Source organism: Ochotona curzoniae, unplaced genomic scaffold, assembly GCF_017591425.1.
Source record: "Ochotona curzoniae isolate NIBS_2020 unplaced genomic scaffold, NIBS_Ocur_1.0 scaffold_3223, whole genome shotgun sequence".
In the NCBI taxonomy this organism is placed as follows: Eukaryota; Metazoa; Chordata; class Mammalia; order Lagomorpha; family Ochotonidae; genus Ochotona; species Ochotona curzoniae.
This window is the reverse complement of record NW_024467108.1, coordinates 14,193,761-14,217,142: the sequence shown is the minus strand read 5'-3', so window position 1 is coordinate 14,217,142 and position 23,382 is coordinate 14,193,761. Positions and strand designations below refer to the sequence as shown.

Sequence of the window (23,382 nt, the reverse complement as noted above, 5' to 3'; positions counted from 1 at the left end):
AACCTTAGCTTACCTCCTTAAAATTTAGAATGACACTGTAATACATTTCATAACTGAGGTCTAATGAGAACATAGAAATGTTGTAAAATCTACATGTCCCACATATATAAATTCATGTAAAATCTACACAAAAGATAAATGTTCCACCAAAGAGAAGTCAGAATAAAAGTAAGCAAAAGTTTAGAAACATGCTGTGATTTTACCAAGAAGTACCTTTTACCTCAGAATATCTTTCAAGTTATAATAAGTTTCATCTGTTAAATATTTTTTAAAAGTACAAAAATATTTCCTTAAGGTTTAGAAATGAACAAGACAGTCTCCCAACTGAAGATAAGAGCCCTGGATCATAATCTAGTGTATACAGTACATACTAGAATAAACTCTTCAGAAAACCAAAGATGCAAAGAACGCATAGAACAAATTCTAGTGTTCTGTTATCCATGTTGTAAGGTTTATTCATTTTGGTCAAATACTTGTAACAGTTTTATAACTATAAATACAATGCAACAACCCATGATTATTTCTAAAGTAAAAAGGAAATTTGGATATTTTAATGAATGTTCATCTTTGAGCACACTGCAGTTGTTAACAAGTCTAAACCAACACTAAATTTTCAAAGGAAATTCCGTAGCAATTCTACAAAGCAAAATCCATCTGAGCCTTCTGAACCACAAAACACTTCCTAGAAAAAGAAAGAGAGGACTAGTTCTTAACAGCCCTCCTAGGGATAAACTAGATGTTACCAATGCTTCCTGCCGAGTTACTATGATCACACTGCTTTGCGGCACAGATTTTTTAAGCAACCCTGGAAACAACTTCAAAGCTTTCACAGGCCCCTACAATGATGTGATTAAGATTTAAGTAAGCTTCTCTCTTACTAGGTGTCAGGAACTAGCTGGCAAAGCCTGCTTAATTCTGGTAAAGGGAGGAAAAGAGGGAGGGATATAGGGAAGCTTGGGTGGATTACAGGAGAAAAAAGGTGGAGTGGGAGGTAGAGGGCTAAACCACTACAGATGAAGATGCTATTAAATAATAAAGACAGGTTCCCACCTCTGTGTGTGTCTGACATATCGAGAGAGACAGAGACAGAGAGAGAGAGAGACAGAAAGAGAGAAGATACCCATGTTTTATGAAAAACCTGATTTAACAACAAAATGCACAGTCTCTAAGCAAAAGCTCCATCATTAAATAAAACTGTAGAAGTCTTTTAAAATATAATTGTCACTATCTATCATTTCAGAAAAACAAACCTGCTGCACCTCAATAGTACTTTTCTTCCATTTCTACTATATTTGCAGAAATGAAACTGAACTGTACACATTGTACTTGGTAACTGGCTCTTCAATGTTGAGGTTTCACAACTTTCAACCTCACACCTCTTCATATGCTGGACCAGTCAATACCTTCAGAAATTATTTACAAGAGGAAACTTTTGATGCCATTCCTACTACCATATTCCCCTAAATCTGAATTCACATTTCCAGCTGAACCCTGGATATCTTTCCCGCACACCAGTGATTTCCTCTACAAATTAAAGGCATAATTATAACTTCTTTCCTTATAAAATAAAAAGTACAATACTAACACGCTTTGTGTTTGGCACCTGTTAGCAAAATTTAAAATAGAACTTCAACCTTTGTAAACTGCTTTTAATTCATTAAAGGATACTGGACCAGCAGCGTGGCCTAGTGGCTAAAGTCCTCGCCTTGAACGCCCCAGGATCCCATATGGGCGCCAGTTCTAGTCCCGGCAACCCTGCTTCCCATCCAGCTCCCTGCCTGTGGCCTGGGAAAGCAGTCGAGAACGGCCCAAAGCTTTGGGACCCTGCACCCATGTGGGAGACCTGGAAGAAGTTCCTGGCTCCTGGCTTTGGATGGGCATAGCATCGGTCGTTGCGCTCACTTGGGGAGCGACTCTCATTGGACGGAAGAGCTTCCTCTCTGTCTCTCCTCCTCTCTATATATCTGACTTTCCAATAAATAAATAAATCTTTATATATATATATATATATAAAAGGATACTGATGCTTAACAAAATCTTAATATGTACTTATGGCAAGCAAAGCATAGTTTTTCAGAGGAATTTGGGCCTGTAAGTTAACTCTGGCTTATCTAAAAATAAGCAAAACTCTGATTTGCTTAAAATAAGATATACACTAAGACAACTTGTAAAGAGTTAAGCAAAAAGTTTTGCATCTCTCTGTTCAAATGTTTAACCTTCCACAAATGCAAAACCTGGTTTTCAAAATGTCTGTCTTTAATTACTGTTATCAGAATTTGTGCTTGATGCACCTAGACATATGCAACTCCCTTTAAGTAGAACAATAAAGCTGTTTCTACTATTAACTATATCACCTAATAGTCAAGGAAACTAAAACAACATCTGTCACAGAAAGCTCATTTATGCAGCAATCATGAGGGAAAATCTATTTTTGTTCTGCAACCATGGGAACAGTTATAAAAAAGTTAAGTAACCCGGGCCCGGCGCGATGGTGCAGTGGTTAAGGTCCTCGCCTTGCATGCCCAGGATCCCATATGGGCGCCGGTTCTATCCCAGCAGCCCCGCTTCCCTTCCAGCTCCCTGCCTGTGGCCTGGGAAAGCAGTCGAGGACGGCACAAAGCTTTGGGACCCTGCACCCGCGTGGGAGACCCAGAAGAGGCTCCTGGCTTCGGATCGGCCGTTGCGCTCACTTGGGGAGTGAATCATCGGATGGAAGATCTTCCTCTCTGTCTCTCCTCTCTGTATATCTGCCTTTCCAATAAAAAAATAATAATAAAAATAAATCTTTAAAAAAATTTTTTAAAAAGTTAAGTAACCCTACACTTAGATTTGATTGTCTTTAAAATAATCAAAATACTTCAATTAATATTTAGAGCAGACTAAAACACCTACAATTTTTTGTGTACTACTGTCTAAAAATGAAAATCTAGTGCAAAACTGTAGCTACAAGGAGTACAAAATTTGAAACTTAAAAAATTTCACCTACCATATGTTTGCAAAGAAAGAATCTTGACTTAATTTGAACTGTAATAATGCAACAAGATGGATGAATCCACCAAGGGGGAAGGGTATGGGGAGGGCTTGGGGAAATCCCAGAGCCTATAAAACTGTGTCACATAATGCAACGTAATTAATATAAAAACATTTTTTTTCAGGCCCGGCGGCATGGCCTAGCAGCTAAAGTCCTCACCTTGAAAGTCCCGGGATCCCATATGGATGCCGATTCTAATCCCAGCAGCTCCACTTCCCATCCAGCTCCCTGCTTGTGGGGCCTGGGAAGGCAGTCGAGGACGGCCCAAAGCTTTGGGACCCTGCACCCGCGTGGGAGACCCGGAAGAAGTTCCTGGCTCCTGGTTTTGGATCCGCATAGCATCAGCTGTTGTACTCACTTGGGGAGTGAAACATTGGACGGAAGATCTTCCTCTCTGTCTCTCCTCCTCTCTGTATATCTGACTTTCCAATGAAAATAAATAAATCTAAAAAAAAATTTTTTTTTCACCTACCAAGACAGGAAAAAAAAGTAAATAAGCATACAACCCAAATAAATATTATCACTCCATTTCTAGAAAATCTTTTGTTTTGATCTAAGAACTTACTGTTTCTAATACCAATTTAAATTAATGTTAGTATTTAAAGAGAAAAAAAAATATCTTACATAAGCAGCTTTTCATTCTGCAAGGTTGTAATTTACTAACACTAAGAAGTTGGAAAGGTTAAGTATGCATGGCATAGCCCATGGAGCAAACACACACACACACACACATATATACACACACTTTTAATTCAAACTTAAATACTGCAAAAAAAAAAAAATACGAAGAACAATAAATAAATAAATAAATAAATGAAACAAATATTAGAATAGGTCAAAAAGGTCAAACTCAGCCATATAAATAAAAGCATTGAAAAATGAACTACATGAATCTAATTAAATTGAACAACTAGGAGGCCAGTACCATGGAATAGCTTGGGACACTAGTATCCCAAACAGGACACTAGCATTCCACATAGATGCCAGTTCACATCACAGCCATTCCACTTCTTATCTCCCTGCTACAGGCCTAAGAGAAAGGGGCCAGTGTGGTGGCACAGCAAGCTAAGCCTCTCACTTCTGCAATGACATCCCAAATGGGTGCTGCTTCATGTTCTAGTTGTTTCACTTTCAATTCATGTTCCCTGCTTTTGGCCTGAGAAAGCAGCAGAGGCTGGCCTCCTTCCTTGGGCTACTATACCCATATTGGAGACCGAAAAGAAGCTCCTGGCTCCCAATTCAAACCAGGGAAAGCAGCACAGGCTGGCTCAAGTCCTTGGTCCCCTGCACCCTCATGGGATCCCCACCTAGTTCCTGGCTCTGAACTGGCCAACTCTGGCTGTTGACTCTGGGAGTCAACAAGCAAATGGAAGATATCTCTCTCTGCTTTCTCTCTCTCTTTAAACTTTGCCTTTCCAATGCAAAAAATAACTAACTTTTAAAAAATTAATAAAAAGAAAAGGAAAGGAAGTTGGCCCATGTGGGAGACCTAGATGCAGTTTGTGGCTCCTGGTTTCAGCCCTGGCCCACCCCCAGCCATGACAGCCATATGAGAAGTCAATCAGCAGATAAAAGCTCTCATTTTGTCTCTCATTCTGTGTTTGTAACTCTTTGAAGTAAGTAAACAAACCCTTAAAAAAAAAAAGCAAAACTGATAGAACAGATGTTTTATGATCAGACGAAATCAGGTACATTCAGGATGGTATGGCCGTAGACGAACGGATGTTTTAAAATAGTCAACTACAGTGGTTCTGATAAAATATAGTATGACCACAAAGATACAGACAGTTGAAATTAATCAGAAAGAAAACTATATCATGTATACTATGTTACATTAATATCAAATAAAAATGTTTTAGAAGAAAAAGTATCCAAGCTATAGGAGAATGTTTCATATTCTTCAAAGCATCATGAAGAATTGACAATATACATATTCTAATAAAAGCATCACAGAAATTGATAAAAAAAAATGACAGTGTAAAACCATAGATGGACCTCTTAATCCATTCTCTCAGTAAATGATAAACCAGTCCAAAAAAGGTACTAAAGATATAGCTCAATAATTCTCAACAAAGAGTAGCTTGTTCCATCAGGACATTTCATATGTTGAGACATTTTGGTTGTCCTGATGTGGTAAGAACAGGAAGGGAATTCTAATGCATGAATGAGTACAATGCACAAGACAGACTGGTCAACATGGAATTACCTGACTCAAAATGTGTTAACAGTGCCAAGGTTAAGAAACACAGATGTAAATAAACAGTATTATCACCAAATTTGACTTCACTAATACTTAAAAAAATACTACAGGCTAAGGAAGAAAAGTCAAACGATCATATCACTGATTCAAAAGAGACAAATGACAAAATACAATACCCATTCAAAATAAAATTCTCATCAAGCTGGAAATGTGAACTTTCAAACTTGATAAAAGCATTCCAAAAATAAAAAAATAAAAATAAAAACATGCTACAGCAAAAATCAGACTTAATGATGAAACACTGAGCATCCTCCTGTGAAGTCAGGGAAAAATGTCTACAAGTGGTGTAAGCATCTGGGGAATGGATCAACAGAATAAGACAAAAAAATGGAACTAAAGGACACAATGATGAAGGTATCTAAACTAGAGCTAATCAGTCATAGGAGTCATGTAAGTAACGATAGACATGCAAAAATCACCTGCATTTATAAATAGTACAAAATATGGGGGAGATGAGACTTAAAAATGCAATACCCACCTCTATTCACACCTTATGCACAAATTAATGCAAAATAGCTGAAAGAGTTAAGATGAATAGATGAATAGAAAAACAGCTAAACTCATAAAAATGACAAAGAGAAATAAAGACATACAGGTAAATCTTTGTGTTAGAGTTCCTAAACATGACAGCAAAAACATAATCAACATAAGAGTAAAATAGATAACTGGACTTCATCAAAACCAAGAATTCTTGTGCTTCAAAAGACACAATCAAGTGAAAACATACACACTGAACAGGTGCAAACTGTGTATCTAGCAAAGGACTGAACCCTAAAACTTCAAAAGAAATCTACAATTCAGGAATTAAAAGGTAAGTAACTCTGGGCCAAGAACTTGACCTGCCAATTCTGATGCCACTTCAGATGCCCATCCCACATACCAGAGTGCGTGTTCTGATCCTGATTCTAACTTCCTGCTGATGCACACCGTCAGAGGGAGCAAAGGATGGCTCAAATAGTTGATCCCTGCCACCCACTTGGAAGATACAGACTGCATTTCTGTCTCCCAGCTTGGGCCTGGCCCATGCCAAATGGTACAGGCCCTGGGGGAACCAATCAGCAGATGGGAGCTACATTTCTTTCTCTCTCTCTCTCTCAAATAAATATATTTCAAAGAAAAAAAAATGCCAAATTTAAAAACTGAGAAAAGGATCTAAATGAATAGACAGACATTCCTCCAAAGAAAATATGAAAATGGACAAAAAGGGCATGCAAAGATGCTCAGCATCACTCACTAATTTAGTTAATAGTAATCCTTAAGATATACCAAATTCTTAAGAATTTTTACATGTATTACTCAATTAATTCTCTGAGCCACTCTAAAAATAATTATCACTAGTTTCATTTTTAAGATAAAGAAAAAGCCATAGAGGTCACACAGCAAGTGACAGAGCCAGACAGAGCTAGACAATACAGTTCCAAAGTCCATACTGCACTTTCTCACTGCTATGTTTCTACCATTACTGACTTCATTTCGCTGCGGTTATATCCAATTCTCCTTTAAGTTTAGCAATACCAAACACCCAAAGTACCATGATAAAATGAAACACAAACACAAAAATTCAGCTGCTCTTAATTGTGAGGTGCTTCAGCGGTCTGACTGAGAACACCCATTGCTACTCTCACTAGGAAGTCATTAACTGGAATAAGCATTTTCAAGAAAAACGTTTTTAACATATTACCCCATATTGATTCTTTGGAACAGAAGAAGATAAATCTCTCAGACAAAAGAGAAAAAAATTACTGGGAGTGGGTATTTAGCCAAGCAATTTAGACACCTGTGACACATATCAGACCATCAGGGTTCAACAGCTCCTGACTCCTGACAGGCCCTGGCAGCTGGCATTCTCAGCTCCCTAACTGGGTTCCTGCCACCTACTGGAAGAACCGGATTGAGTTTCATAATGCTGACATTGAAAGAACCTGGCAAGTGACCAGCAGACAGGAACATATCTTTATCTCATTGTTTATTCAAGTGAATAAAATAAAAAATAGATTTTAAAGTTATTATTAATGAGAGAGCAAAAGCCTCCACTTTATCTGACTGGACAGTTCACATAAATTTGCAATATTTTATAGAAATCCTATTGGTTCAGAGGGAAAGATTCAATTTGATAACAATCAAAAACATTTGTAATGACAAGAAGAATTAAAACCTGATTTAAACGAGGTAAACAAATGAGCCTTAAAGCAAAGTACAAATCTACATAATATAAAACTACTTTAATTTTCTTAGGTGTGAAATGATGTCATAAAAATGGAAAAGTTTTGTACTGAATTTGCATATGCCATGGCAGTCGTTTCGTTAAACAATTAAGATAACTACTGGGATGCCCGTACCACATTACACAGTGGCTGGGTTCAGCTCCCGGACATGCTTTTGATGCCAATGTCCTGCTGCTTGTGTACTTGGGCCCTTTCTGCAAGCATGAAGAACTGGATAGGACTCCAAGTCGCTGGGCACCTAGCGAATGAACCAGCATTTGGGAAGTATTTTTTCTGCGTTTGTCCACCTGTCTCCCAAAGTTTAAAAAAAATCAAAAACATGTATTTACTACTTCATAGCACTCCACAATTTCAGTACACCAAAGAGTAGTATTGCTGTATGTTATATTTCTGTATTTTATAGACTTAAATATAAATTACAATATTAACTTTCACTCAGATATTTGCAGAACTAAAAACAAATGCATCTAGAAATACTTCCTAATACTGGACTATCACAAAACAAAACAAAAATTTCTAATTGGAATAAGGGACACATAATCAGTTCTACTGAAAGACATGTAAAATCTTACCTGCTTTTTCTTTCGATTAGAATGGCCATATAAGATGCTGGCAAAGCGGCACCAAAGCCAGGAGTCCATGAGTAAAATTTTCCAAGTATTTTCCTGAAATTCAAATTTGAATTTTGCATGAAATTTTCAGTTGTTCATTTCCATTAATACAAAGAGAAGTTTATCCTATCAATACATTCTCTATACAAATGTTCCACAGCATCAATTCAATATTTTCAAACCAAACTCATCTCTCTTGCCTGCTGCCATAGATTATTTTTCCTTAATGATATCCATTATCCATTTAAAATTGACAGACTTATCCTCAAATTTGTTTCCCTTACCACACACATTAAATCTGAGATGTAAATTCTGCAATTGCTATCTCAAATTCTTCTGCAACTCACTGTCCTTGCCTTTGTTAGGTCCCTTACCATCACCTGTTAAGACTCTTAAAACAGCAAATTATTGGATATCTCTCCCTCCAGTAGTTTAGTCACCGTCGTCAGCGATCCATACCCTGGATTCAAATCAGTTAGCTACTCAAATTCCCTGTGTCCTCAAGTATCTTTACTTACCACGCAGGAATACTAAGATTACCTCTCTCACATCATACAGCTGTCATGAACACTAAATGAGATATTTCCCAGCACCATGTAGGTACACAACAGAGCCTAAGCAGAGATTAACTGTGATTACTATTACTACTACTATTATTTTTTGAACACCTGATATTTAACAAATGCTTTTCCATCTATGCTCCTAATAGCCTTTTCATTTTTAATAAAATTTTAATTTTTCATTCATAAGAATATATATTCCTAGTCCCTAATATAATTCAAATAACTATCAGTTGCTTTGTTTTATTTTGATTTACTTATTCTTGGGCCCAGTGCAATAACCTAGTGGCTAAATCCTTGCACAGTCTGTATCCTAGCAGCTCCACTTTCCTTCTGGCTCCCTGGGAAAGCCGTGGAGGGTGGTCCAAGGCCTTGGGCTCCTGCAACTGTGTGGGAGACCCCTAGAGGAGGCTCCTGGCTTCAGATTAACTCAGCTCTGGCCATTGTGACCACTTAGAAATTGAAGCAGCGGACAAAAGATCTTTGATTCCCCTTCTCTCTATAAATGTACCTTTCTAATAAAAATACTTAAATATTAAAAAAAAGATTTACATATTTCTGCTAGCAGGGCAGTTACAGAAAGAGAAGGAGAGCTATTGCATTTACTGGTTCACTCCCCAAATAGTTACAACGGCCAGAGTTGGGCCAATCTGAAGTCAGGAGCCAGGAGCTTCCTTCAACTCTCCCACAGGGGTTGAGGAGCCCAAAGACTCAACTGCTTTCCCAGTCATCAACTGAGACCAGGATTGGAAATGGAGTATCCAGAACTCAAATCAGCACCCAGATGAGATGCTGGAGCTGCAGGCTGAGGCTGAGAATGCCTACATCTCCATGCCAATACCTCCTTCAGTTTTTAAAGAAAGAAAAGGGAAGTGGAAGATAGGAAATTTCTCTTTCCTTTCAAAAAAAATATGTTTCAAAAAGTAAAAAGCAGCAAGCAAAAATTATAACAAATATGAATAAAGTTGGTCAGTTACTAAGTTGCGCTTTACAGGGGTAGCTACTACGTGGACTGATGCACAGATAGTCATCAAGCCTCACCACAGGGCCCTGCACCGTAGCCTGATGGCTAAAGTTTCCCAGCTGCTCCACTTCCAGCTCCCATGCAGCTTCCAGCCTGTGGGAAAGCAGTCAAGGATACATCAAGGCATTGGGACCCTGAACCCAAGAGGGAGACTGGAAGAAGCAACTGGCTCCTGGCTTCAGATTGGCTCATCTCCAACCTTGTGGGCACTTGGTGAGTGAACCAGCGGATGGAAGATCTTTCTGTCTCCTTCTCTCTGTGAATCTGACTTTCCAATAAAAAATAAATAAATCTTGTTTTAAAAAGTGCTGGAGAAATTACATAAACATTAAAAAAAAAAAGCATCACAATCAGGAGAAGGTATTATGGCACAGTGAGCTAACCTACCGCTTGGGGCACTTGTATTCCATATCAGATTTCTTTTTTTTTGTTTTTAAAGTTTTATTTTATTTTTATTGGAAAGGCGGATATACAGAGAGGAGAGACAGAAAGGAAGATCATCCGTCCGATGATTCACTCCCCAAGTGAGCGCAATGGCCGATATTATGCTGATCCAAAGCCAGGAGCCTCTTCCGGGTCTCCCACGCGGGTGCAGGGTCTCAAAGCTTTGGGCCGTCCTTGACTGCTTTCCCAGGCCACAGGCAGGGAGCTGGATGGGAAGCGGGGCTGCCGGGATTAGAACTGGTGCCCATATGGGATCCTGGGCGTGCAAGGCGAGGACCTTAACCACTTGCGCCACCGCGCCGGGCCCCAGATTTCTTATACAATCAAGTTTCCAGCTCCTTCACTTCCAGTTCAGCTTTCTCCTAATGATCCTGGAGGACAGCAGATCATGGCTCAGGGGACCTTTGGGGACAGAATCAAAGGACACAAGCTTTCTCCCTCTTTCTCTCTGCTTGTTTTTCAGATAGGTGAAAATAAACAAATATGTATTAAAGGGATTATGAATGAAATTGCCCTTTTAATTGAATTACAGAAATGAGTATCCAAAACCTTCCTTTTAAAAATTGATGCAGGGTCCGGTGGCACGGCACAGTGGCTAAAGTCCTCTCCCTGAATGCCCGGGATCCCATATGAGTGCCGGTTCTAATCCCGGCAGCTCCACTTCCCATCCAGCTCCCTGCTTGTGGCCTGAGAAAGCAGTCAAGGACTGCCCAAAGCTTTGAGACCCTGCACCCGCGTGGGAGACCCGGAAGAGGCTCCTGGCTCCTGGCTTTGGATCGGCATAGCATCAGCCGTTGTGCTCACTTGGGGAGTGAATCATCGGATGGAAGATCTTCCTCTCTGTCTCTCCACCTCTCTGTATATCTGACCTTCCAATAAATAAATAAATATTTTTTTAAAATAAAATAAAATAATAAAATAAAAATGGATGCAGTCTACAGCCATACCATCCTGAACGTGCCTAATCTCATTTGGTCTTAGAAGAAGAATGGATATAAATTTCCCTCCAGTATTAAAACCATAAAGATGAGTCTTAGGCTCAGTGGTTAGGTATTCACTTGGGATGCCCACTACCCTTATCAGAGTTCCTGGTTCAACTCCTAGCTTCTTCACTTCCAATCCAGCTTCCTGGCAATGTGAACCCTTGAAGGTAGTAGATGATGGCTCAAGTGATTGAGTCCCTGCCACCAACATGGGAAATCAGGATAGCAGTTCTGGCTCCATGGTTTTGGCCTAGTCCAACACTAACTGTTGGATATATTTGTGGAGTGAAGCAGCAAATGGAAAATCTCTGTCTCTACGCCTTTCAAATAAAATGAAAAAGTAAATGGTTTTTAATTTTGAAGTATCCACAAAGAAATTAACAAATTACTGGATGTACCCACTAAAAGAAAATGGACTTGATGAGTAAGTTACAAGAGGAACACTGATGCTATCTTTTTTTTTTAAGATTTATTTATTTTCATTAGAAATTCAGATATACAGAGAAGAGGAGAGACAGAGGAAAATCTTCCATCCGTTGGTTCACTCCCCAAGTGAATGCAATGGCTGGAGCTGAGCAAATCCAAGGTCAGGAACCTGGAGTCTCTTCCAGGTCTCCCACATGGGTGCAGGGTCCCAAGGCTCTGGGCCGTCCTCCACTGCTTTCACAGACCGCAAGTAGGGAGCTGGATGGGAAGTGGGGCTGCCAGGCTTAGAACTGGCATCCATATCGGATCCCGGGCGCGCAAGGTGAGGACTATAATCATTAATCTATCAAGCTGGGCCCCACTGATACGATCTTAACTACCCCACTTTTTGCTTCCAGGATTTAACCAAATGGGTTCAAAGAACACAAGCCAATTTAAAAGCATGACTTTCTCACTGGCATAAAAATTTCAGCAATTACTTACTGTATAATCAAAGCTTATAATATAAATGCTCTGGAAGAGAAAATCCAAAAGACACTTGGAATTACATATTAAGTTTCAGGTAAAATATATTTACAGAGCTATATGAAGAACCCTAATACAGGGATATTTTGAGGTTAATATTTTAACTTAAAAGATATTAAAAATACTACCTTGCATTTTTCAACAATTGTTGGGGGTGAAAAAGAATGGAAAAGAAGAAGTAAATAGCTAATAAACATTAGTACTGTCACATCAGTTAAAATGTTAAATTCTATCTGTATCTCAGATACATAAAACATACAATATAAATAATGTATATAAGACTGAATCAGTACCAAATAACCAATAGCATTGCAAAGAATAAACTTATTATTTTATATAGAATATGCTAATTCCACGGTCCTTTTGAAGTCTGTTCCCTTTATGTGGTCCTAATCTATGTTCTTTAAATTCCAAATCTATCAAATTTAAAATCTAAGAAATCTTGTTTGACAATTTGGTAAATATAGCAGGCTTTAGGAAATATGTGGTATATTAAACCATTCTGGTACATTATTTTGAAATAACTTGAAATTTCCATTACAAGCTGAGACCATGAGGCCCACAACTTCTGGTTTTACAAATATTTCTTTGAGATAAATGTCATTTCACACATTAAACAAAAAAAAAATTTGAGGTAGTGACCTACATAACATATATATATAAACATCTGTTTCCATTTCACCAAGGAATTTGCATTACCATTTGGTGGTGACTGTGAATACCAACCTTAAAGTGCAAAAGAAAGCTATGTACAAGGCCCCATTCGCTGTCAGAAAGGAAGCAGACTGTAGGATCTCAGGAAGCAGTTTATGTAAATAATAGTCTAATTTTCGTTTCCGAAGAATTGCTGCAATCTGAAAAAGAGAAAGGTTTTTTTGTTTAATCCAACCAACTTTCTCCACTTAAATTACCTGTTACATGGAGCTACTGAATACAAGTTTGTGTTTTAAAAGCAAAGTAAAAATCCTAGTGTTTTATTGGCTCTACTGCAATTGTAAAGACAAACACACCTTAATCTACTGAGAGTAAAATATACAACCAGAAATTACTAGATGGGTCCTATGATGAGTAATTTTTACATATTAAAGTAATCATTTATAATACCCTTACTCGTTTTAAACAAGGGTCAAGCACAACAGCCTAGGGGCTAAATCCTCGACTTGCATCTACCTGAATCCCATGTGGATGTCAGTTTGTACACCAGCTGCTCTAATTCACATCGAGCTGCCTGTTTGTGGTCTGGGAAAGCAGATGAGGATGGGTTAAGGCCTGAGACCCTGCACCCATGCTGGAGACCCAGAGGAGGTTCCTGCCTCCTGGGTTTAGATCAGCTCAGCACTGGCCATTGTGGCCACTTGGGGAGTCAATCAGAGAACAGAACATCTTTCTCTCTATCTTTCTCTCTGTAAATCTAATTTTCCAATCTAAATAAATAAGTCAAGTCTTTAAAAAAAGTTTTCAACAAAAATGTAATTACTTTCAAAAGGAAAAAAGATGGAATTCAAACAAAAATTCAATGTTATAACAAAACTACGCTACAGATTTTATTATGCTATTATTAGAACCTCAGTGAAGGGAGCTTGCAGTTATTTAAACATGACTACTATAAAGCAAAAATTATGCTATGAATACACAAGTACTTTTTACAAAACTAAAAACTAAAATTACTGATTTCTAGTCTCCTGGAGCCCATGAGCAAAAGACGTGAAAAATCAGTTTTAAGGATCTAGTAATTAAGGTGGGCCTTTAGCTTACTCATTAATTTAGACACCCACTTCCTAGATCAGGGCAGGGTTGAATGCCCAGCCCAAATCCTGGCTCCAGCTTCAAGCCAGTGTGTATCCTGGGAACAACAGTGATGGCTCAAGTAATTAGGTTTCTACCACTCACTAGGGAGACTGGATCGAGTCCTTGACTCCCAGCCTAGCTCAGACCAGCCCTGCTGATCTATACAGGGACCCGAACAGAATATTGCTTGCATTTGCTTGAGGTCTTTCTCTGCCTCTCAAATAAACAAAAATCTAAATAAATAACAACAAAAATTGTATCAACAACACAACTTGAAAACAAGTTCCTATACAGAGAACTGAGGATGTTTATCAAAGGGATCTTTTATATAAATACATTAATAATAACTGTAGTCATCTACTTAGACTTCAAGTTGGCTTTAACTGTTTGGGGCAGCTAGTTAACTCTGAATTTAAAAGGGAGATATCTAGATTAAAACAAACAAACAGCCAAACCCTGACATAGTTTTGTAATGGTACATAAAAATCTAAACATGATTTCTGGGGTGGGTGCTGTGCCACAGTCAGCTAAGTCACTGCTTAGAGGACCCACAGTCCCCCTCCACAAAAAATGATATTTACGTATTTAGTGCACATACTGTGAATGTAATAGGAAATGAGATTATATAAATCATAATGTACTCAAGATATGGGCATAGATGTTAAAGAACAATGAAGTGTCATTAATACAATAATAGCCAATGCCGCGGAAGTTGATCAGTATCTAACACAGCAGGAGGCTGTAGTTTGAGCATTGAGAAGGGAATCTGGAAGAACAGTGGCCTTCTCACAGGTCACAAGAAGCAGTACTATTTTTTCATGATGAAACAATGTATCAAAGGATCAAAGGTTAAAAAAACATAATTAGTCAAGACAGGAGGGGGTATAAAATTATCCATTCACCTGTCATCTTTCTAGAGAGGACCCGTTCCCTAAGGACAGTAATTAACAAATCCCAACACCTGTACTCATTTCCTCTTCCTCCACTCCCCTGAAGTCTTTAACAATGGCCATCCCGGGCCCGGCGCGGTGGCGCAAGTGGTTAAAGGTCCTCGCCTTGCACGCCCGGGATCCCATATGGGCGCCGGTTCTAATCCCGGCAGCCCCGCTTCCCTTCCAGCTCCCTGCCTGTGGCCTGGGAAAGTAGTCGAGGACGGCCCAAGGCTTTGGGACCCTGCACCCATGTGGGAGACCCGGAAGAGGCTCCTGGCTTCGGATCGGCATAGTATCGGCCCGTTGTGCTCACTTGGGGAGTGAATCATCGGATGGAAGATCTTCCTCTCTGTCTCTCCTCTCTGTATATCCGCCTTTCCAATGAAAAAATAATAAAAATAAATCTTTAAAAAAAACAATGGCCATCCCTACTTTACTTCAACAGTCATAGGTAGGAAAAATAAAGAACAAGATCTAGCTCTCCCCTTCAAAGAACAAAATCCTGATAGGGAAATAAACAAAAACAATAAGCAATAATGTGGCAGAGTGGTGAATGTTAGACAATAGGAAGAAACAGTAATGGAAATAACTACTACAGAATGACTACAGGGTGATGGGAGCAGGCAGGTGATGAGGTCAGAAACATTTGGCTAAATTTTCTAAGATAATCCTGGAAAAGTGATAGAAATATCTGTGGTTTCTGTGGTAGCACATTTTTCTCATTCTGTTTCAGTATTTCTAAATGGTCTTTGTTAGCATTTCTTCATCAGCTCTTTAGCCATTCTACATATATTCAAGCACAATATCAGCTGACATTTCAATGTAAAAATTTGTATTATAACCCTAAACTGTTCATCTAATTCCATACTTTATCCCAAGTCTTTACTTCAAATATTACCAATATCTCAATAGAGATGTTCTATAAGCATCAAAAAAATCAACATATTCAGAGCAGAATTCATTGTATTTTACTTCTGAGTTTCCTACTTCAAGTAACAGAACGACATTCACTCAATCAGGAATAAAATTTTGCTGTCATTTTAACTTCCTCCCTAATCCTCAGTCATACCATGAGTTCTTAGTATCTTCAGGATTTGGAATGTAATACCTCTTTAGACTCAAAAATGGGAAGAATCTGGTACTGTTATATATTCAAGTAGCTACAGAAAAAAAAATCCACTGCTACAAAGGAATCTGCAAATAATCCAAATATCTATACAGAAGATGCGAAACAGTCCACCAAGGTAATAAAACACATGATAAACAAACAAAAAAATCTACTGAATTCCCATGTATCAACAACAAATGCATGGATATCAGAATGTAAAACATACTGGCATTTAATTTTTAAAAAAATAGAAAAGCATCAATATAAATCTACAACACATAAATGCTGAAAATTAGACGATGAAAGAAATCAAAGAATATGTAAAATAATTGAGGTATACGTATGTTCATGGATTATAATTTTCAACATAGTAATGATACATATTCTCCTGCAAGTAATATGTATTGTAGGTTTAACCAATTTCTTATCACAATCTCAGAAAGATTTTTATAGCTACAGACAAGATTTTTCTAACATTTATATAGAAAACTAAAGGAAGTAAAATCGCTTTTTGAAAGTTTTTAAAGAGAATAGAATGGGAGGAGCCTGATTTCAATGTTAACGCACATTATTTGAAATGTATGATATTGACAGAGATAGATCAACAGAACACAGTAAGAATCAAATATGGACTCCCAGTGAAATTGTTGGACATACCTAGACAATGGGATGCTGGACTGTCTGGCATTGTCTGTACCAACAACATCAGGGCACGCTTAAATAACAGACTGATGGAATCATAACTCCTTATGAAGGGCTATACTATTACAATAATACAGGGAAAATCAGTGGGGGGTGGGCACTTAAGGAGGGGAGGGAATACAAGAACCTATGGAATTGTACCATAAAATTAAAAATAAAAACAAAAAAAAAGTTAAACTTAAAAAAAATCTAAGAAACAGATCCACACAAATACATCCAATATGTCATCAACTAAAGCACAAAAGCAATGGCATGGGCTGGTGCAGCCACTATGGAAGTTGGTGTAGAGAACACTAAGGCAACTGAAAATTCACTTACCACGTGACCCAGCAGCCCACTCCTGGGAATATATCCAAAGGATCTGACAATGAAAAAGCAACTTGCACCCTTGTATTCATTGCAGCACAATCAACAAGAACAAAAACATGGAAACAACCTATATGCCCACTGAAAGAAGACTGGATAAAGAAACTGTGGTACATCTACTCTAAGGAATACTACTCAGCTATTAAAAAGATTGAAATTCAATTGTTTGAATCCAAACCACACTGGAAACATGGATTGAGTTCAGGCTCCTAATTTTTTTTTTTAAGATTTATTTTGTTCTTATTGGGAAGGTAGTTGTACAAAAAGAACAGACAGAGAAAAAGATCTTTAATCTGCTGGTTCACTCCCTAAGTGGCTGCAATGGCCAGAATTGTGCCGATTCAAAGCCAGGAGCCAGCAGCTTCTTCCCAGGTCTCCCATACAGGTGCAGGGTCCAAAGCTTTGGGCCATCCACTACTGCCCTCCCAGGCCACAACCACAATCAGGGAGCTGTTAAATACACCTTGACAATAGGACACTGGACTTTCTACCACTGTCTATAACTACAATTTTCTATGCCTACACTTACATAGAAGTATCACGAACTTGTGACTGTTTTTAAAGGACTATACTATTGTAATAATATAGAGGATAGCACTGAGGGAAATGGGGAGGAGGGGAAAGAAACCCCCGAACTTATGGAACTGTATCATTAAAAAATGAAAAAAAAAAAACTTTTAAAAAAGTCACAGTAGCTAAGATACTAATCCTCTCAGAGGTCTGAATAATCAGACCAGGATTGTGGTAAAAGGACAAGATGATTGCCAGTTCAGCTTTACAGAGTGCCATATCATTATATACCACAGTATGCTACAGTGTGAAAAAAAGGTGAGGATGCACTTATCTAACCAAATAACATTCCAGTAATTATGTTAACCATGTAGGAAGCTTTGTCTATTTATCATAGAAACAGGACAGAAACAAAGAGGGCTCCTATCTGCTGATTCACTCCCTAAACACTGGCTACAACAGGAGGCGAAGAACCCAAAGATCTCCCACATGGCTGGCAAAGATCAAACTACTTGGCCCTTCCTTCCCATATTGCCTCACACTGTATATATCGGTACAAGTGCTGTCTCGGGAGGACAGGACAGACAGGACTCAAATCAGACACTCATACGGGATATGGGCACAAGTGGCATGCATTCTAACCACTAATTTTAACGTTTCCCCCAAGCCACATAGTCATTTTAAAAGCGCACGAACTCATCTAGAAAAACATCATCAGCCATCAGCAGACACCTTCAAAAACACCACATCCATAACAAACTTCAATACTTATTTGCTTTGACCAAAACATTACTTCCTTTTAAATTTTTCAAACACATTCAGATTTATCAAAAGATAAACATCATACACTATAATCAAAATGTATGCCCATATTCATTTATTTATTCATAGTTATATAATCTGGTTATAGGAAATTAACAATGTAAAAATGCACACAATGAAAAAGTAAACTACAAAATATTAATTTGCGATGAACGAATGAAACTGTTGGACATGTGTAGACAATGGGATGTTGGACTGTCTGACATTATCTGTACAAGCAATGTCGGGACACACTTAAATAAGAAACTGATGCAACTTTGACTCCTTATGAAGGACTATACTATTGTAGCAACACGGGGAATATCTGTTGGGGGTGGAGTTTGGAGGGAATCCCAGCCTATACAAAATTGTACCTCAAAATTCAAAATAAAAATATAACATATATAAATAAATACATTAAATAAGCAAACAAATACTAGAATGTTACACATTGGTTATCTCTCAATGGATGATAACAGATTATTTTCTTTTTGCTTTGGGAAATTGTTCAAACTTCCCAAAATAAACAGATGAAAACAAGTGGGAGACAATAAGTTCTGATCATTAAGTGAAAAATTAAATCAAAAATAGAAATAATCTGCATGGTCCAGTACAAAAGAAATCAGGAGAATTAATTTTTAATTCTAACTTTAAAACTATTTCCACATAGAATCTTTATATGTCCTTTAGATTTCAATTTCCACCATTCTTAAAGTGTCAGATAAAATTATACCAAAATGTTCCTTTCTTCACTCCTATAAGTATGCAACTTTCTGGAAATGTTAAATGACTCTGATAGAACCATTTGGATAGAAGAAAATAAACTTTGATCTCTGCTTCATACTTGGTGGTGTTGCTCTTGTTCTTCAGTGATAGAGTGGTTTTTAAGAAATATTTGTTCTTTTTTTTTAAAGGCAGTTAGAGAGGGAGACACATGAAAGGAGAGCTTCCATTCACTGGTTCTTTCCCCAAATGGCCCCAACAACCAGAGCTGGGCCAGGCCAAAGCCAAGGGCCAGGAGATTCATGTGGGTCTCTCATGTGAATAGCAGGGTTCCAACTGCCTAAGCATTCCTTTACTGCTTTCCCAGGCCATTAATCAGAAACTGGACTGGAAGTAAAGCAGCCAGCTTGTACTGAATAGGTGCCCATATGAGATGCCAGCATTACAGGCACTCTTTAACCAGCTATGCCACATGTCATCCCGCTACTTCATACTATAAAAGGAAATTAATGTCAGGCACTGACAACTGGAGCATGGGTGAAAGCCCATGGGAAACACATATTGAGCACTAGCTAGAGTTCTAGCTGCTCTGTTTCCTGTTCACCTCAATGTTAATACACCACGAAAAGCAGAGGACACTAGTCGCAGTAGCCTAGTGGCTAAAGTCATCGCCTTGCATGCACTGGGACCCATATGGGCGCTACTTCTAATCCCAGTGGTCCAGTTTCCCATCCAGCTCCCTGCTAGTAGCCTGGGAAAATGCTCAAGTATGCCCCAAGGCCTTGGAACCCTGCATCTGGGTGAAAGTCCCAGAAGAATCTGGCTCCTGGCTTCAGATTAGCTCAACACTGGCCGTTGCTGTCACTTGGGGAGTGAATCATCGGACAGAAGATCTTCCTCTCTGTCTCTCCTCTCTATATATCTGACTTTCCAATAAAAAATAAATCTTTTTAAAAAATCTGATGGGTGGGCATCTGGCTCAGAGATCCAAATTCTGCTTGAGATTCCCGCAGTTTCATAAGAGTGTACTTGAGTCTGAGTATTTGCAATTCTGATCCAGCTTCCTGCCAAAGCACATCCCAATAGATACCCGAGTCCCTGCTATCCTTGGGACACCAAATGGACTTCCTGGCCCTGGCTTTGGCTTTGGCTTTGGCTTGGCCCAGACCTGCCTGCTGCAAACCTCTGAAAAGGAAAACCCAGTAAGCCAGGCAGATCTCTCCACCCATTTCCCTCCCTTTTGCTCACCCTATCCAGCTCTCCCTCTTTCTACTCTCCTTTCCTCTCCTCTGCCCCCATGTGTCACACTACCTTTCATGTAAGTACAAAAACAAGCATTAAAAAAAAGTAGCATGAGATAGAGCTAAATTTTAAGTTAAACATTAAAGTATTTACAAGAAAATATAACCAAATATCTTCACAGATATTCCAAGCATGATTTAAGAGACAAACACAGCATTAAGCACAGATCATGTGAGGCAGATAGGAAGAACAAACACAAAAACTGAAGACTGAAGACTGACAGAGAACTATACATTTTTTTAAGATTTATTTTTTATTGCAAAGGCAAATATACAGAAAGGAGGAGAGACAGAGAGGAAGATCTCCCATCCGCTGATTCACACCCCAAGCAGCTGCAATGGCCAGAGCTGAGTCAATCCAAAACCAGGAACCCAGAGCCTCCTCCAGGTCTCTGACATGGGTGCTGGGTCGCAAGGATTTGAGCCATCCTCGATTGCTCTTCCAGGCCACAAACAGGGAGCTATATGGGAAGTGGGGCCACTGAGATACAAACCAGCACCCATGTGAAATCCCGGTGTGTTCAAGGTGAGGACTTCAGCTGCTAGGCTACCACGCCAGGCCCAAGAGCTATAAATGTTGTATGTTCTATCTCCTCTGTCTCTCCTACTCTGTAGAATAAACTAATGAATAGAAGCTATCTCTCCACCTCTCTTTCTCTTTCAAATAAAATGAAAATACATTTTCAAAGTATAAGACCATGCCTGTAACTAACATCATTATTGGAAATACCCGTCAGAACTATCTGCATTTCATCTTGTTCATTTCTATCCCCTTGGCATTCCCTTGTCTGTTTCCCCAAGTGATTAAAGCCTCACATTTGCCATAGAGATGGTTGGTTAGTATTGGGACTGCAAACTATGGTCACAGCTAATTGGTCCTCAAAGGGACTGACCCACTCACTCCCTTATTACAACCAAGCTCTAAATTATCCATTTTATTAGCCCCAGGATCTGATCATTAAACTCTTCTAGAAGATTCTATTTCTACATGGTCTGACAAATCCAGTTTTTGAAACAGAATCTCTCAACCTCAGCATTACTGGACATTTGAGCCAGACAATTTATTGCTGTGGGAGGCTAACCTATTAAATGTAGGATATAATTTACAGCATCCCTAGCTCTTACCTTCTAAAAGCCAGTAAGTACTATTTCTCCAGTTGTGTCAATGAAAAATGTCTTCATAAACAGTCAAATGCTTCCTAGGTGGTAATCTTACTGAGTGAGAATAACTGTATTAAAGAAACTTGACAAAATGAATTTATTTTTAAATATTTTATTAGCTACATTATCATTTTTTTTCTTAAAAACACTTACAGAGCCTTTATTGCTTGCCAGACTTTGTCATAAACACCCATAAATGTTAACTTAATCTTCGTAACAACCTAGGAAATGGTTATTATGCCTAAAGATAAGAAGATGGGGCAGAGAGAGATAACGCTGACCAAAGTCACTCAACTAATAAATAAGAGCAGAGGTTGAAGTCAGGCACTTGATATCGCAGCTTAACATACCTAAAGAGAAATATCACTCATCCATAACGCATGTTCCAATTTAAAACCTGTGATCTGTTGCCCCATAGATACTGAGTTTGCTAATCCTCAAAGAAAAAATAACAGAAATATAGGGAAAATATTACTAAGAAATAAAAATAACAATGACTATTTACAAATTCAGCACCTATAAACACCAGTGAGCTAACCTAGAAGGAAGACCAAAGAAGGTGCAACGATGAGTCCCAGTCTACAGAAGCTAAAGATAAAAGATGATGGAAACACAACATTCACAGATAAAACCAGGGCCCGGTGCAATGATTCAATTAGCTAATTTCCCCTTGCAAGCACCGGGATATAATATCGTATGGGCACTGGTACTTGTCCCAGTTGCACCACTTCCCTTTCAGCTACCTGCTCATAGCCTGGGAATAACAGTAGAGGATGGCCCAAAGCCTTGGGACCCAGCATGCACCTGGGAGACCAACAAAAAGCTCGTGCCTCCAGGCTTCAGATCAGTTCAGCTCTCGCAGCTGAGGCCATTTGGGAAGTGAACCAGTGGATGGAAGATCTTTTTCTCTGCCTGTCCTTCTCTCTGTAAGTTTGTCTTTCCAATACAAATAAACAAATCTTAAAAAATATATATATATATATATATCAGCAAATAAAAGAAACTAATTCCAGGAACTGGCAGTGATTTACCTGCTGGTTGTGGTACAGAGGCTTAATCCACGATCTACAATCCTAGCTGCCCATCTGAGTATTTGTTCAGATCCAGCTGCTCTGCTCCCAAGCCAGCTCCTGGGAAAGCAATAGATGGTCCAAATACCTATCACCCATGTGGATACTAGGACAGAAAGATCCTAGCTCTTGGCTTTGATCTGGTCCATCCCAGGTGGCTGAGGCCATTTGCAGATTCAAGTAGAGGATGGAGAAATTCTGTCATTCTGCCTCTCAAATAATTTTTTATTGAAAAAAGGGGGGAGGGCCCGGCGCAGTGGCGCAAGTGGTTAAAGGTCCTCGCCTCGCACGCCCGGGATCCCATATGGGCGCCGGTTCTAATCCCAGCAGCCCCGCTTCCCTTCCAGCTCCCTGCCTGTGGCCCGGGAAAGCAGTCAAGGACGGCCCAAAGCTTTGGGACCCTGCACCCGCGTGGGAGACCCAGAAGAGGCTCCTGCCTTCGGACCGGCACAGCATCGGCCGTTGCGGCTCACTTGGGGAGTGAATCATCGGACGGAAGATCTTCCTCTCTGTCTCTCCTCTCTGTATATTCGCCTTTCCAATGAAAAAATAATAAAAAATAAATCTTTAAAAAAAAAAAGAAAAAGGGGGGGGAGGAACTAAACCAAAGAAAAAATAGGAAACAATCAGCTGTGTAATTGATCTTATTCCCTAAAAAAAAAAAAAAAAAAATCTCAGTACCTTTTTACATATATTTATTTATATAAAAAGCAGTAGAGGGAGAGAGAACTCCCATCCACTGGTTTACTCCTCAAACGAATGCAACACTAAGTGTTGGGGCAAGGCCAAATCCAAGTCTAACAAATAGTCAACAGGAACCCAACTACTGGA

General features: G+C 39.0%; 1 protein-coding gene across 2 annotated transcripts in view; it reads right to left on the bottom strand.

The window, feature by feature from the left end:
• TMEM135 (transmembrane protein 135) overlaps positions 1 to 23,382 on the bottom strand; it is a 203,989-nt gene that overhangs the window by 163,579 nt on the left and 17,028 nt on the right. For both annotated transcript variants that reach the window (XM_040964366.1, XM_040964365.1), the window contains exons 2-3: positions 12,816 to 12,943; positions 8,089 to 8,181 (exon numbers count right to left, since the gene is read on the bottom strand). In XM_040964366.1, coding sequence (XP_040820300.1) covers positions 8,089 to 8,181; positions 12,816 to 12,943 — 221 coding nt within the window. The remainder of the gene's footprint in view (positions 1 to 8,088; positions 8,182 to 12,815; positions 12,944 to 23,382) is intronic.